Genomic DNA, 14,687 nt, shown 5'->3' with positions numbered 1-14,687 from the left:
ACCAGTGCACACACATAAACATCCGCACGCCTCCAAATAATAGTTTTGCCCTGAACGGTGTAGAGCACAGGAGAGCAGCGAAGAACAGTCTGTAGATAAGACTCTACTTTGCATTTGAATGGAGCTGTTCTGATTTCTATGCACTTGGCCTTTAGCCACACTACTATGTGTGTCTGTGTGTGTGTCTGTGTGTGTGTGTCGGTGTGCGCACCCACCCAGCCATTCCATGTGTCTCTCGTTTTCAAGTTTATGTGTGTGTGTATGCATGTCTATCAGTCCATCTGTTTGTCTCGCTGCCTCGCTAGTAAGAGCGATTTTACCAGATGAACTAGAGATCCCTGTCAACATAAACTCAAACTCAATATTCACACATGCATCACAAGACAATTAGCATTTCTTGGGAAAATAACAAATGGTTAAAAACTATATTCAGGCCATCCCTGAAGTTTAAATGGCAAAGAATTACATTAAATCCTTGCTATTTGGAAATAAAAGTGTTTAAAGTACTAAATGCTCTACATAATAAAGCTCAAAACATGGCATTAAAATAAAGCCCTCATGATTATGACATCACACCCAGCTCATTACCCATGCCCACATATAATCTAAATTAACATACAGCAACTTTGCCTACCCTAATAAATTATAATGTGACTCATTTCAGTTTAGTAAGGTTTGCCAGTAACAACATACACTAGTTACATATACAAATGTCTTAAAGGAACAGTAGCAAAAAATAAATAAAAAAATTCTAGGGGTCAGAGAAAAGGTCAAAAAATGGCCATGAATACCTAAATCATGATAGTGCAAGAAGCCTTGAAAAACATGGGCCCTGTCCCACATGTGCACTTAATGTGAACGTACAGTCCCATGGCCTTCATCCGTGAAGTCCATGAGATCATGGGGTGTCCCATTCATCATTTTAGGTGGAAGAAGGTTCACAAGCCCTCAACAAACACTCGGATGAGAACCTGAAGGGCTGAAAGGGCCTTTTGGAACAAGTTTATGTAAAAAAATAAGTTATTAGATATAGATTAGAGTGCAAAAGTGCCCATTTCAGCAGCACTGGAAAAGGAAATGTATTCCCCTCATTTATTTTCCCAATAGGTTTTTTTTTTTTTTGTATTTGTTAAAGTGTCATTAGCCATGAACCAAATCAACCAACATTGAGGTAAAATATTTTTTTTAGATAACCTGCACAAATTTCCTGAAAAAAAATATATTATGCTTTTGGAACCTGACCGTTACACTCTATAACTTCTCTTAAAGGCAAGTAAACATGCAATTAGCACGAATCACATATGATAAAGAAATAAACATAAGGGCAGAGGTCTTCCCAACTGACAAATTTTCTCATTGACACCCTCCCTGGGCCGCATCGCAGACTGAGCGTCCAGTGGCCAACTCCAGCTGTTCTTTAGATCACACTCATAAACTCCCAAGCCTTGTGAAGGACCCCACACCGCCTATCAATTTCAAACACCAGCAGGAAGGAGACAAGGGACAGGAGGGGGGCTCAGATTTCATCCCCCCCCAACATACGCTGTAGTACAGGAAGCTTAAGTTACCCTCCCTCCTCCCCACTCACAGCTGTCCCGGGGCAGCGGTAGGAACTCGCGCTCCCACCTCACTCCCAGAGTAACAGGAGTCAAACTCAATAACTTCACAGATAACACCACAACGGTCACAACAGCATCGCACGCACTATCAGTCCTGCACAGGAAGTGAGGCTTGAGAGAGATAAAGAGAGACAGCAAAACAAGGATGCGAAGTTGGCGCAATCGAAATGCCCGTTTTGAGACGGCTGATGTCATAGTTGTGGCAGATTCCTTCAAGCGGCCATCTTGATTGAGTTGTGCTGTAGGTGAACAGAGTGCAAGGTTCAAAAACACACCATCCATCAGAGCGACGGGAAGCATTCTCTGATGATGACACTCCACCGAAACGCCACTGCGGTTTGTACGCGGTGTGTGTGTTCAAGCAAGAGAGTTTGCACCATCAGCACTCGGCACCAGCACTTTTTTCTTTGAGAAAATAACAGATTGTTCGCTTCAACAGAGAGCTGAATCAATTTCCTCTGTCCTCGGTTAAGGGCGGAGCTGAATCTGAGCTCGCGCGCACACACACACACACACACATGATGGATTACAGGCCTTGGTCCTGGAGTCCCAGGAGGCTTTGCTTCAGGGGTTACGGGTAGACAGCGGTGGTGCATTCGTAGGGTGAGGGGTCTCTACTTTGCGTAGAGAGCCGAACGCTAAGGAATTACGGACATTGTGGGTCCGACAGGTCTTTAGGGGTCATCGGATCCAATCCCAGGCAGAGCATTGTCAGAATACAGCAATCTTATGGAAATCAACCGCATGGTTAGATGATTTCGTTCTACCTGATGAGGAACCACAAAGGTTCTTCTAGTAGGTGAGTGCCTGGCTCAACACAGGGACACAAACATATCTGCTGTGGTCTGGGAATGAAAATGCAAGGATTTAAGTCAATAGTCTTTGATTGGATTTAAATGACCATTCGGAATGATTCGCCATTGCTTCTGGCTTTTTTGATGGCAGGCAATCATGTAATGGAGTTTTAAGTAGTTTAGGGTCATAGAGACCACACCGAATCAAAGTAACACAAACATACACACAGAGATTAGCAGAGGCGCATGGTCAAAAACATGGAAATAGTTAGCAAGAGAATGAGATCATAGATAAATACATTCTCATACCGACAAAATGCAAACTACAGCGCTTGGACTTTGGGAAAACAAGATATATATTTGGTATATATTTATGTCTCTGCCGTGCCATTCAGATAGAGGATCTGACTGGATATGGAAACAGCAAACTAAACAAAGCAGAAACATTTGTTTCCCTAAAAAAAAGAAAAGAGGCTAAATCCTTTCTGCTAATCCACGATGACCATCTGATCATAATGGACGCTGTTTTATGTAAATCCGTTTTTTCTTTTTTTTTTTCTGTACATATCTTAAAGCCACTGAGAGCAACGGTGCAGATTTATGCTAAGAGCTATCAGGCCTATACTAATATACACACACACACACACATATATATAAAAAAATATATATATATTATTTCAAAATTGTATTTACTATAAATATATATATTAATATTATTATATTATATTATATAATAGTAATATTAATATTATATTAATATTATAAATATTATTTCTATTTATTATATTTAATTAGTATTTTATTATTTCTATTTTTACGATTATTATTTTTAAAATTAATGTTATTCTCAGTTGCAGGGGTGTAAAAATGGATTGCAATAAAAAAAATAAAAATAAAATAAAGTGACAACAATTAATAAACCAATAGTAATTACACACTGGTAATTTTGTGAAGACTCATATGTCAAATACATATTTACATCCTACTGACTACTAGTTGTGCTTCTCACTTTTGTTAAAACTCAAAACAGGTCAGAAAACCGTCCGGTCAGGCCATGCACATGCTCCTACATAACACTTAAAAAAGCAGTAGCTCGAATCCAGTTCAGGCCATTTGCCAACCCTAGTTCTTTTCCCCATAATTTCTCTACTTTCCTGTCAAAAATAGAGGCAAAATCCCATAAAAATAAAATGTAAAAACTTTATCGCTCACAACGGGACAAGAGTGAGCTAGCAAAAGACAGTAAGAGAGAGTGAGAATGAGAAAGGTCAGTGTGTGTGCGTGTATATACTGTATGTGTGTGTGTGTTTCTAGAGTTCCAAGGGACCAATGATTTATCTCCTTTCCAGAGGGCTTCCTCCACATATACATACAAAGAAGAATCATTTAATATCATCTACCCAGCTGACCGATTAGTCTCACGCACACTAAGATGTGGCCATAAGATAAGCCCCAAAATCTGCATGGCTCCATCTCACCGCAGCCGGTGTGTATGTGTGTGTAAAGTAACATGCTGCTGATAAGGAGGTTGGTCTTTATGTTGTGGGCGCTGACTCCAGCACTGCAGATATACTACGATGACACATTCAATCAGGGATTTTATTTCTTTCTCTTTTATCACAGACTAGAGATCAGTTTTTCCTCCACCTCTCTGCCGGCACCTCACCCTCCCTCCCTCTTATCAGAAAGCAACATTCCCTGTGGGCCGCGGATGCATCCTGACATCAGTCTGCTTTCAACTTAATCACCGACCCCTAGAACCTGCAGAATCCGGATCCCAGGATAACGCGAAGTGAGCGAGAAGGCGGGTCAGAGGACCCAGACAGACACTGACATTTACAAACAGGCGAATGAGGACGACTGCATGTGAGTGTGTTTGATTAATTCACTCACACACACTCACTTGTCCTCAAGACGAGATGTTAAATGCCAGACAGACGTTTGTAGTATGGATGTTAGGGATGGACGTATGATGGAAAACACCACACTATGGCTATAGTATATGAGGATGACAAAAACATGGAGTAATGCAAAAATACAGTGTACAGAAGTATAATATAATCAGGTTTATAAACATGTTTGCATATATTTGCAAATGTGACTCATCCAGTCTAAATTTAACATAGTACTGTTTTCAAAAAAATAAAAAAATAAAAAAACTAATATTAGAATATAAATATTAATAAACTATACTCCATAATGCAACTATGTTTTGCACTGCTGCCAGAGTAATTATTTTCATATGGATATTCGAAAAAACTAAAACCAATTAAAAGTAAATTTTTTTTATTAATTTAAATAAAAATGTCTTAATTTATGGGGAAAAATAATTATATTGTGATACACACAGTTTAGGGACAGTAAGATACAAAATACAGTACAAATATTGTAAAATATTATTAAAATTTAAAATAAATATATTTTTAATATGTTTAAATGAAATGTAATGTCAAAGCTGAATTTTCAGCATCATCACTCCATTCTTCAGTGTCACATCATCCTTCAGAAATCATTCCAATCATTATTGAATTTTTATTTTATTTTTTTTAAGTGCTGCCTAACATTTTTATGGATATAACTTTTTTTCCCCAGGATTCTTTGATAATTAAAAAATTCTAAAGAACATCAATTTGAAATAGAAATATTTCGTAATATTGTAAGTCTTTACTGACTTTTTGATCAATTTGATGCATCCTTGATGAGTAAAAGTATTCATTTATTTCAAAAAAGTAAAGAAATAAAACAAAATAACTCATAACATATCAAGATCACATCACCCACCCCTACCAGCTGAGTGTGTCCAATTAAATTCATCATCTTTTATTAGATTTTACTGATGCCGGACACACAGTCAAACAGCTTGAGACGCAACAGGAAAGCTTAAAACAAGAAAGCACCATTTTTCCACTAATTACCTCATCTTACCAGTTCCAAATGCTGCCTACACCACTCTTAATTGCTTAAGTGCCATGCTGAAGCGTATCAAAAGAACCTTTTCAAACAGGCCAGCCAATCCCAGGCTGGTGGCCTTTTAACAAACCAGCAATGACATCTGTTTCACCCTCCCTTCATTTGCATACTTTTTAAAGGTTACAAGTGAACGAAACAGCACTTTTTTGTCACTAAGACTCAAAGTACATACAGACTTTCACACTGTTATTAGCGCAGACCATTAGCAGACACAAACACACACACGTTCACACCTTATACGCTTAATTAATGCCCCCATGTTCAACAAGCTTGTTGCCCTCAGATTTATAACACACACACCTCTCTACCTGAGAAGAGATACAGCTAATTAACATTTTCCTGGATGACTGTGCGCCCCAGGTGTGACTTGTCACATAGCGCCCCGTACACAAGCTACGACCAGAGATTTCACCACTTTGGCAAATTTATTCAAAGCAGGGCTTGCCTCAGTCTGACATAGTCTTCACAATGATTTATGAACCTGCTCATTGACCCAGTTTATCCCACGAAAGGAAAGAGAAAGACCATGAGAGAGAGACATAAAGAGAGAGTGGGAGAGAGAAATAAAGACACAGAGAAAGAAAAAATAGCAACAAAAGAACAAAATATCTTTCCCAGAAGCAAGGAGTGCCACAGGGTGCGGCTTAGACCGAAATGTAGCCATGATATACATCATAGAGAGACAGGGTACATAAAAGATTTTCACACAAAAAAAGTCAGCTAAATTAAGCTAAATTTAAGACAAGCAGAATTTCTATTCAGTTCCTATCCTTCCTATATTTTATACGCTAAAGGTTGCAAGGATGGTAAACCGTTTTCACAAGCTTAGCAAAGTTTGTCAGTGGATGCTAATCAGGCTAATATTTCTCACAACCCCTTTTGCTCTTATTTGACTTGTTCAGTTTTAGAAAAAGTAATACTTTGATGCCGATTTTGCCATAGAAGTTCTTAAATATATCTTGATTAGCCTAAATGCTAAAAATATGTGTACGTTTATGGTAAAAAGCCCCAGTTTAACAGAGACCAAGCCAGTCATAAAGCATGTTGATTTCTCTAAAAAGTGTAAACACTGTGATGCTAAAAAAAAATGCTATGTATGTACTTCATATACTTCAAGTATGTAGGCATCACCAGTGAAATATGTGCCTTTAGGCTACAATAGATGTATGCAAATTGGTATTCAGCCAATCGCTCCGTGTGGCCTGTCAGCACCTTTTCCACTCTCTTCTTCTACTGCTCTAATTAATACCTTATAAATGACAAGAACAGGATTCATTTATGTTGAGGTAAGCGGAAAGACGTGTTCGGTACCTTTAAATGGAGAAATTGATCATTTTAAGAGGCAAAAGCACTAAACCCCACAGAAATAAGTTCACATGAAACAAAGAATTGTGTTGAAAAGGATAAGCGCATTGCATCATCAAACAAATATAATAGCGACAAAATTAACTCTTTTGCACCTTTGCTTTAAACTCTCTAGGACACAAACGTCCGTAACAAGATCTGTGTAACTTCTTTGTTGCATTACTAATGGTCAATTGTTAAAGACTAGCGTTTGAGATAATCCTGCATCAGCGGACACCTCCTTGCAATCTGCCTCATTATTAATAATGCAGCGAGCTCCTTTCACGGGCCTCTCTCTGCTTCCTGCAACCCAGCTTGGGGTCTCTCTGATCGGGCGGCTCCAGTGGTCCACAGCGAACGCCTGTCTGCAATCTGTTTCAACAGAGCCATTCACTCAGCCTGCGGGGGTGCAGACTGACCCCATATGAGAAGAAGAGAGACAGAACCATATATCGCAACAGGAGACGACTTCTGACGCGAAGATGAAAAAGTCCTGGGCTTGTAACCAGGGTCGGAACCCCTAAAACGAACGTCGCAAAACAGTCTGGAAGATTCGCCACATTTTTCAGTTTGTCACTGAAGGCCAGCTGTTTGTTTTGGAGGGGAAGGTTTTATACGTATGTGGGTCTGGGAGTATTTCATATAGATCAGATATACACAGCTGGCTATAAAATCAACATTTACTTCTTGAGAAAACAGCACCTCTTCAGAATATTTCTAGGATGTGACAGATGAAACATATTTTGCTTGGAACGATACATGAGCTGTATCGGTTTAGATTGGCTTCACTTCTGTGATCACTCATCAGTAAAAGAAGTTTTATGAGTGGAAATTGTGTAACGTAACACAGCTGAGGGGTTTCCTTAAAGTACAGTTATTGGTCATTCCTGCTGTAGGTTTAGTATCTGCTGCCCCGCTAACCTTACGACCCTTCACCTCTCACCTGAAAGTCGTAAAACATCCTACCGCTTATTTAAACTCTTTCAGTCAACTATGGCTGTGTCTGAAACCTGGGAAATGCTACCTTTGCAGGATGTATACGGAGGAGAAGAAAAATAGAGTCTGATGTGTAAATTTAATATAAAAAGCCAATTAATATAATTTGACTCAATACTTTTCTACCAAGACATAAGCATTGTCGTCACCATATATTTGCTTGGTTGTCTTAATATTGTTTTGGATCAATCGAATTGACAAAAAACTGTTTGTTTCCTTCATTCACAAAATAGTGCCCTTTTAGATTAGGTTTCAGACAACACCCTGACATAGTGCCATGGTGGAAATGTAGAGAGCTAGTGAGAACAGAGAGGGGGAAGTGAGAGAGATACAAGAGCTAGCGGAGGGAAAAAAAGGAATAATCGGGGACTTCATCAATTTTTCATGAATTTTCATTTAGGCGAGGAGACCCCTCTTAGTGCAATCGATAGATCAAGCTGCTGTCACACAGTTAGCACCTGGGGGCCGCCACCGCCGCCTCGGAAGAGCTGAGAGGATCAGAGAAAACACACACCCCCTGCCAGCTACACGAGTGAAAACACACACACAAACTGCCTTTATGCACTTCTTTATATACACCTTATAACCCACAATGCAGTTATGTATCATCAATTACAGGTTAAAAGTAGAAAATGTATTCAAAAATGTTACTGAATAGCTTCCCACAATTGCTAGCTCCAAAGTTACCCTTAGCAAAAAACTAAATGCAAACATCAACTCCGCATTTCTACCCTTTAACCCAAATCACCATCCTGTATCATCAATTACAGGTTAAAAATAGAAAATGCAGCAGCATTCAAAATTTACTGACTCTCAAAAACCTTCCCACAATCCCTTCTTCTAGAGTTACCCTTTCCAACAGCTCAACACACACACACATACAAACACACACACACAAACCCTCTCATTACTGCATAGGGTCTTGGCAGTAGCGCACAGAGCCAATTTAGTTATCCATTCATTCAATATTTATCATCATATCCTTATTTCATGATGGATCGCTCCTATTTTCATAACAATGCATAAGAGAGGCCGCAGTATTGATCAGCTCAGAGTTGAAACAGACTTTAAGATAGCAGATCACTTAGACTGCAGGTCTAGACTACAAACCCAGCGAAGCAAAACCAATACTCCTTAATCTCTAATGACTTTTGCATTGGTATTGGCTAAGATACCATAGTTTGCTTTTATGTAACACTAAAGGAAATGAGGGCCTGAAAGCAAGTTTAGTTGCTCCGAATGTATTCACTAATCATAAAGATCACAAACTCCCAAGACAATAGACAAGAGATTAGCTAAGCAAAAGAGTAATTTAGCACAAAAAAAAGGCCTATCATTAAAAAAGCAAACTCGTTGTCTAATAGAAAAGTATAGGAGGACAGGTTAGCTGTCACTCATAATGGTCTTTGATTAGCTTGGGGATTTGACCCCAGGGAATGTGCTCACTCGGAAAATGCAAGTCAACCCAACAGAGACCCATCTTCAAAGCCAAAACCATCTACAGGTTGTCAATATATCCCCCTTTTAGATTCTGCCTTCCCTTCCTCCCTCCCTTCTGCACCTAGCATGCTCTTTAATCTGAGTCTGTGGCTCTGTCTTTCCTTGTCATTTCCAATTCTCAGTCAGAAGGAAAAACTGCAAGCTTGGCAGGTTGTGCCGAAACAGATTGACAAATCTAAGATTTTCTAAAGCATATGGAGAGCTAAACTACAGAGCTAACTGCAAAAATACTTTCCATCTCTTGTTTAGGAACTAGGGAAATCAGGCTCTTTCCAAAATCCTTCAGATGCAATACCAACTCCACCAATATCAAGTTCTATAATATAAAAGCTGCTAAAAGGAGGCTAAAGAAGAATTGTGTACTTGTAGTATGGTAGAACAGTAGGTGTAGTCTGGGGGGGGTAGTTCCCCCAACACTGCTTGTTACTGTTACTCAAGACAATAATTGAAGAAATCAGATACTTACATGCTACTTCCAGTGAAGCATTTCGACTGACTGCTTCCCCCAAGTAGTTACGTGCCACACAAACGTACGCCCCCTCGTCAGGTTTGCTGCGACGGCCGTGTACGATACGCAGGAAGAAGAGCGAGCCGCTGGGCAGGAGCATGCGGTGAGATCGAGGGTCATCTTTGTCAGTTTCAACTCGTTCTCCATCCTTGTACCACTCCACGGTGGGGGTGGGTCGCCCCTCCGCCTTGCAGTTTAGGGTGGCTGGCTCGCCCTTGGATACGATCAGATCGGAGGGGTGTTCTACGATCCGAGGTGGAGAATCTTCCTGCCGCAGACGGGATCCTGGAAAATGGAGAAAGTGGAAGACTTGTCAGGACCAACTTCACATTTATGTTTAAGACAAAAGAGCATCCACGAGAAAATGTCTTAAAGGCTTTTCACAGAAAACAAACATTTGATCTCAATCATGGAAAGACTGAAAAAAACCAATCAGCATTAGGCTTGGCCAGGGGTGTCCAAGCCAATATCCTACAGAGTTCAGCTCCAAATTACCCCAGTAGACCTGTCTGGAAGTTTCTAGTCATCCTAAAAACCTTGATTAGCTGGGTTCAAGTGTGTTTAATTAGGGCTGGAGCTGATTGTGGCCCACCAAGAGCAAAACTGTTCACACGTGGTCCTGGTCTAATTTTTTATAAGTTTAAGCCAGAAAAAGTAAGGTTTGAGTTGGGCAAATATGAATAAATGCTCCCTTAAAACATTTTTATTTTATTTCCACTGCCATTTTTTCACTAAGCATACAAAAGCAAAATTTTTGAACCGAGAAAAGCCACATCAAAAACACAACACAGCTCTCTGATCCAGCACACTAATTTAGGGTGCCACATAGTGAGCTGGCAAGCCATTGGGGACTTGCCCTCTGTGACAGAGAGGTTCAGGGGTTTAGACTCACACTGTGTTAAAATGCTAATCCCCTGAACGTTCCCCTGCATGGCCCTGCATTTGGTATGGATAATGCTAGGAGCCCACGCTAGGAGTCTGGCCCTTATGATAATAGATTGCGGAAAGAGCAGTGTGAGCCTTAACCCTAGAGATAAGGAGCCAGAGGCCACCCTGAATTTACATCACTAAGGCACGGGCCACAGTGGGACAAAAGCGGTCCCTGATCCACCAAAAACCTGGCCAAAAAAGAGAAGCTAAGCTAGAGCCGCTGGCGCTGCCATCAGATGAATGCTGTAAGCTTTACACGCTTCAATAGCACATGGCTAGCGTGGAAACACCCTTGAGATTGTAAATGCAGATTTTTTTACTTCTTTCAGGGATTTGAATCGCTTAACACTAGGAGTGACTTTCCAAACCCCCAAAAGGGGGAAGGGGATATGATTTTAGCATGTGATTGTTCAATATGAAAGGATAAGAATACATTTGTGTCATATTGTGCTATTTTTGTGGAGACTACATCATGGGGGACCTACATACGGATAAGAAATATGACTAAAAGTCTCTTTCACATCTGAAAAGAAACATTTACAGTTAGGATCGGAGTTAATGGTACAGTTAAAGTCTAGAATCTATAATAGCTTAATTTATATAGAAAAGGCCAGCACATGGCATAAAGACATATGTGCATTTGAGATAAATTTAGATAAAAAAATAACTACCTTGAAAATCGGTTTCATTAAAAAGCCTAATACAGGAACATAATGTGTAAGATTATCATGAACAACATCAAGCTAGCTATTTCTCCAAATGGAGCACAATCTAAATGAATAAATACATAACATTTTAAAAGGAGTAACTGCTTGTTCATTAGACTTTTCTAGGCACTGCTTCTAGGCACCCGAGAGAGTAGCATACTAGCAGGATCAGGACACAGCACTGTGCAGCTTTGTTTGTTTAGCTCTGCTAAAACAGCCGTTCGCTAGCCGTTTGTTAAACATAAACCACTGCAGAGCGCAGGACGGACCTCCTACACTATGAGAGACCCAGCGGCAGCAGCTAGCGTGAGCTGAAGGTGGCCGTGTCCTCTCTTGGGATGGCAGGTGTGCAATGCTGATGTACAAGAGTTCATTGCAGTGCTAAACTCTTTCGGTTGCTGATATGGAACTGCGGTAAAACAGAGCATTTGCTTAGGGTGTTTAGGATCACTGCGAAATGTGTGTTGGTTGTTCTTACCAGTGGGACCAAGGCAGAGCATTTCAGAGAAGCAAGCTAGTTTGTTAATGCGCAAATATGTTTTGCTGAGTCTGCCATGTGTTAGTGTGCTGTAAAGGTCTGTTTGCTCCCGCAGTGCAATACGGACTCTATTAAAGGGAGCGATGTCTCCCACTTCACCTAATTTGTGCTAATTCCTGCCATTTCCCTCTCATTGATTAGTGATCATTCCGGCTGTCTGCTGTCTAAGTGGGGCCACACGCAAGACCCAGAGCACACTGGGGGTCACACAAGGGACTAGCTACTGACAGGGCAAGATCTTATCCTGTACCCTCCAGGTTTCATGTATACGCTGTGCTGCATACTATGAAACTGAGCTCTGCTGAAGTTTGCAGATACACTGATTTTGCTCTCTCTAACCACCTCTCGCTTTTCTCCTTCTCCCTCCCTCTTGGCAGTCTGCATCCCTCAAACTCATTTAAGGGCACTTACATGTACCACAGCCTGATACACCCTTGGTGTACCCTTGCAGAGAACATGCTCTTCTGGATCTAATAAAAGTCCAGAATCAATTTATACACATACCAGTTTTTAATAAATTAACATAAATGTTAATGTCCTGCTTTTACCAATCAGAAACAAGTTAACTTTTGATGTTGTAAGTGACTAAAATTAATGAACTTGTAATTAACATTATGACATTGATAAATGGGGTGGGTTGAGATAAGGCGATGATGGGCCGCCAAGAACACACATACGCACACACATATTAACTGCTATCTCAATGAAGCATCTGTTTAGCTTCTAATCGACAGCCACTGGCAGAGACTTTTACATGACGGAGGTGAATATGCTTGCACTTGCCATGCGATTCGATTTTTATTAGTCTAATTTCTTTTAATCCAATTTGTATTCCAATCTGCAACCTCTAATCGTCTGAACCTCGAGGCACCATCTGCTTGCTGTATTTTTTTTTCTTTCGTCTTTTTATCCAGGGAGAAATTTTGCTCAGCAGATGCTTCTAAAATTGTGAAGAGAGGAACAGAAGGAAATATGAAAACAGATAAAGGATAAAGCGATAAAAGGGAATATTATTCTCTTCATAGCATACAGTAAATGGAATTTGACTATTGGTGTTGGGCAGTCATTTACTAAAAGTAGTAATTTTGCAGTACTGAGCCAGAGAAATATATCTTCAACTACTATTACAGTGCGTTACAGTTTTAAGTAGTGGAATAGTTTTTTTTTTTTTTCTCTATAGACGTACAACAGGCAAACCTTGCTGCTTTCTACTCTTCAAATTGTAAAAGCTGTTTTTACACTGACCGCAATTACAGGGTCAATCATAGAGGCTGGCAACCCTCCCCACACACACACACACACTCCATTACCCCAGCCACACTTGTGGATGTAGCACATGAAAATGAAAAAGTAATTTTTCTATATTTTCTCCCATCAGCAGACTAAGCCACTGGCAAAGTCAATTTATTTCCTTCCCACTCTCTGTCTCTTTGTTTCCCTCTCTCTCTCTCTTCCTGCTGCCCTCTCTTAATGCGATCATTGCTTGTTGTACAATCAAGTGCTCTTGGCCGCCTGGGAGAGTGCTCTTTACCATGTCTCTGAGCGCACACCATTCAAATAGCCATTTCCTCTTCCATTGGACCCCCCAGCCAGCCCACACACACAGAAGGGCATATATGCATATGCACACACATTTGTACTGGGGAACACATGCATGATGCATGGAAAACTGTGTCAAAGTGTCGCCATTCCAAGAGAGTTTGATTCATGCATTCATAATCATTCATGATATGACATGCAAAGCACTGGTGCAATTTATATACATACACTTTTTCAGAAGGTATATTTTAGCGGCACAAATAGAAAAGTACAAAAAGGAAATGGAGGGAGGGAGGGAATGGAGGGAGGGAGGGAGGGAGAGAGAGAGAGAGAGAGAGAGAGAGAGAGAGAAACATAAATGTTCTATAAGTTAAGGGAGTGCCCTTTAACACTGGATGCTGGAATGCTGGAAAACTAGTTCAAAAAGTCTTGCTTTCCATTCTATAAAAAAAAAATAATAATAAAAAAAAAAATATATAATAATAATAATAATAATAAAAAAAAAAAAAAAAAAAAAAAATATATATATATATATATATATATATATATATATATATATATATATATATATATATATATATATATATAAAAATAAAAAAAATAATAATAAAAAAAAAAATCTGACCCTGGATCACAAAACCAGTCACAAGTCGCACGGGTATATTTGTGGCAATAGCCAACAATACATTGAATGGGTCAAAATTATTGATTTTTCTTATATGCCAAAAATCATTAGGATATTAAGTAAAGATCATGTTCCATGAAGATATTTAGTCAATTTCCTACCGTAAATATATAAAACATTTATTTATGTGAGTGAATGCAGCACAATCGCGAACATAAATAGACAACTATTTGGCGATTTTCTCAATGTTTCGATTTTTTTGCACCATCAGATTCCAGATTTTCAAATAGTTGCATCTCGACCAAATATTATCCTATCCTAACAAACCATACATCAATGGAACGATTATTTAGTCAGCATTCAGATGATGTATAAATCTCTCTCTCTCAAAAAAAAAAGACCCATGTGACTGGTTTTGTGGTCCAGGGTCACAAATAAATAAAAATAAAATAAAAATCACAGAAAATCTGCATGATAGATAGATAGATAGATAGATAGATAGATAGATAGATAGATAGATAGATAGATAGATAGATAGATAGATAGATAGATAGATAGATAGATAGATAGATAGATAGATAGATAGATAGATACCTATAAAATCCTCATCTACCTCC

At 39.4% G+C, this 14,687-nt stretch overlaps 1 protein-coding gene across 13 annotated transcripts in view; it reads right to left on the bottom strand.

Moving 5' to 3' along the window:
• robo2 (roundabout, axon guidance receptor, homolog 2) overlaps window positions 1-14,687 on the bottom strand; it is a 436,957-nt gene that overhangs the window by 156,931 nt on the left and 265,339 nt on the right. For all 13 annotated transcript variants that reach the window (XM_082180883.1, XM_082180885.1, XM_082180894.1 and 10 more), the window contains one exon: window positions 9,690-10,016. In XM_082180883.1, coding sequence (XP_082037009.1) covers window positions 9,690-10,016 — 327 coding nt within the window. The remainder of the gene's footprint in view (window positions 1-9,689; window positions 10,017-14,687) is intronic.

The sequence above is a fragment of the Leuciscus leuciscus genome, assembly GCF_965113295.1.
Source record: "Leuciscus leuciscus genome assembly, chromosome: 9".
NCBI classification, from domain to species: domain Eukaryota; kingdom Metazoa; phylum Chordata; class Actinopteri; order Cypriniformes; family Leuciscidae; genus Leuciscus; species Leuciscus leuciscus.
This window is presented reverse-complemented; position numbering and strand designations above follow the sequence as displayed.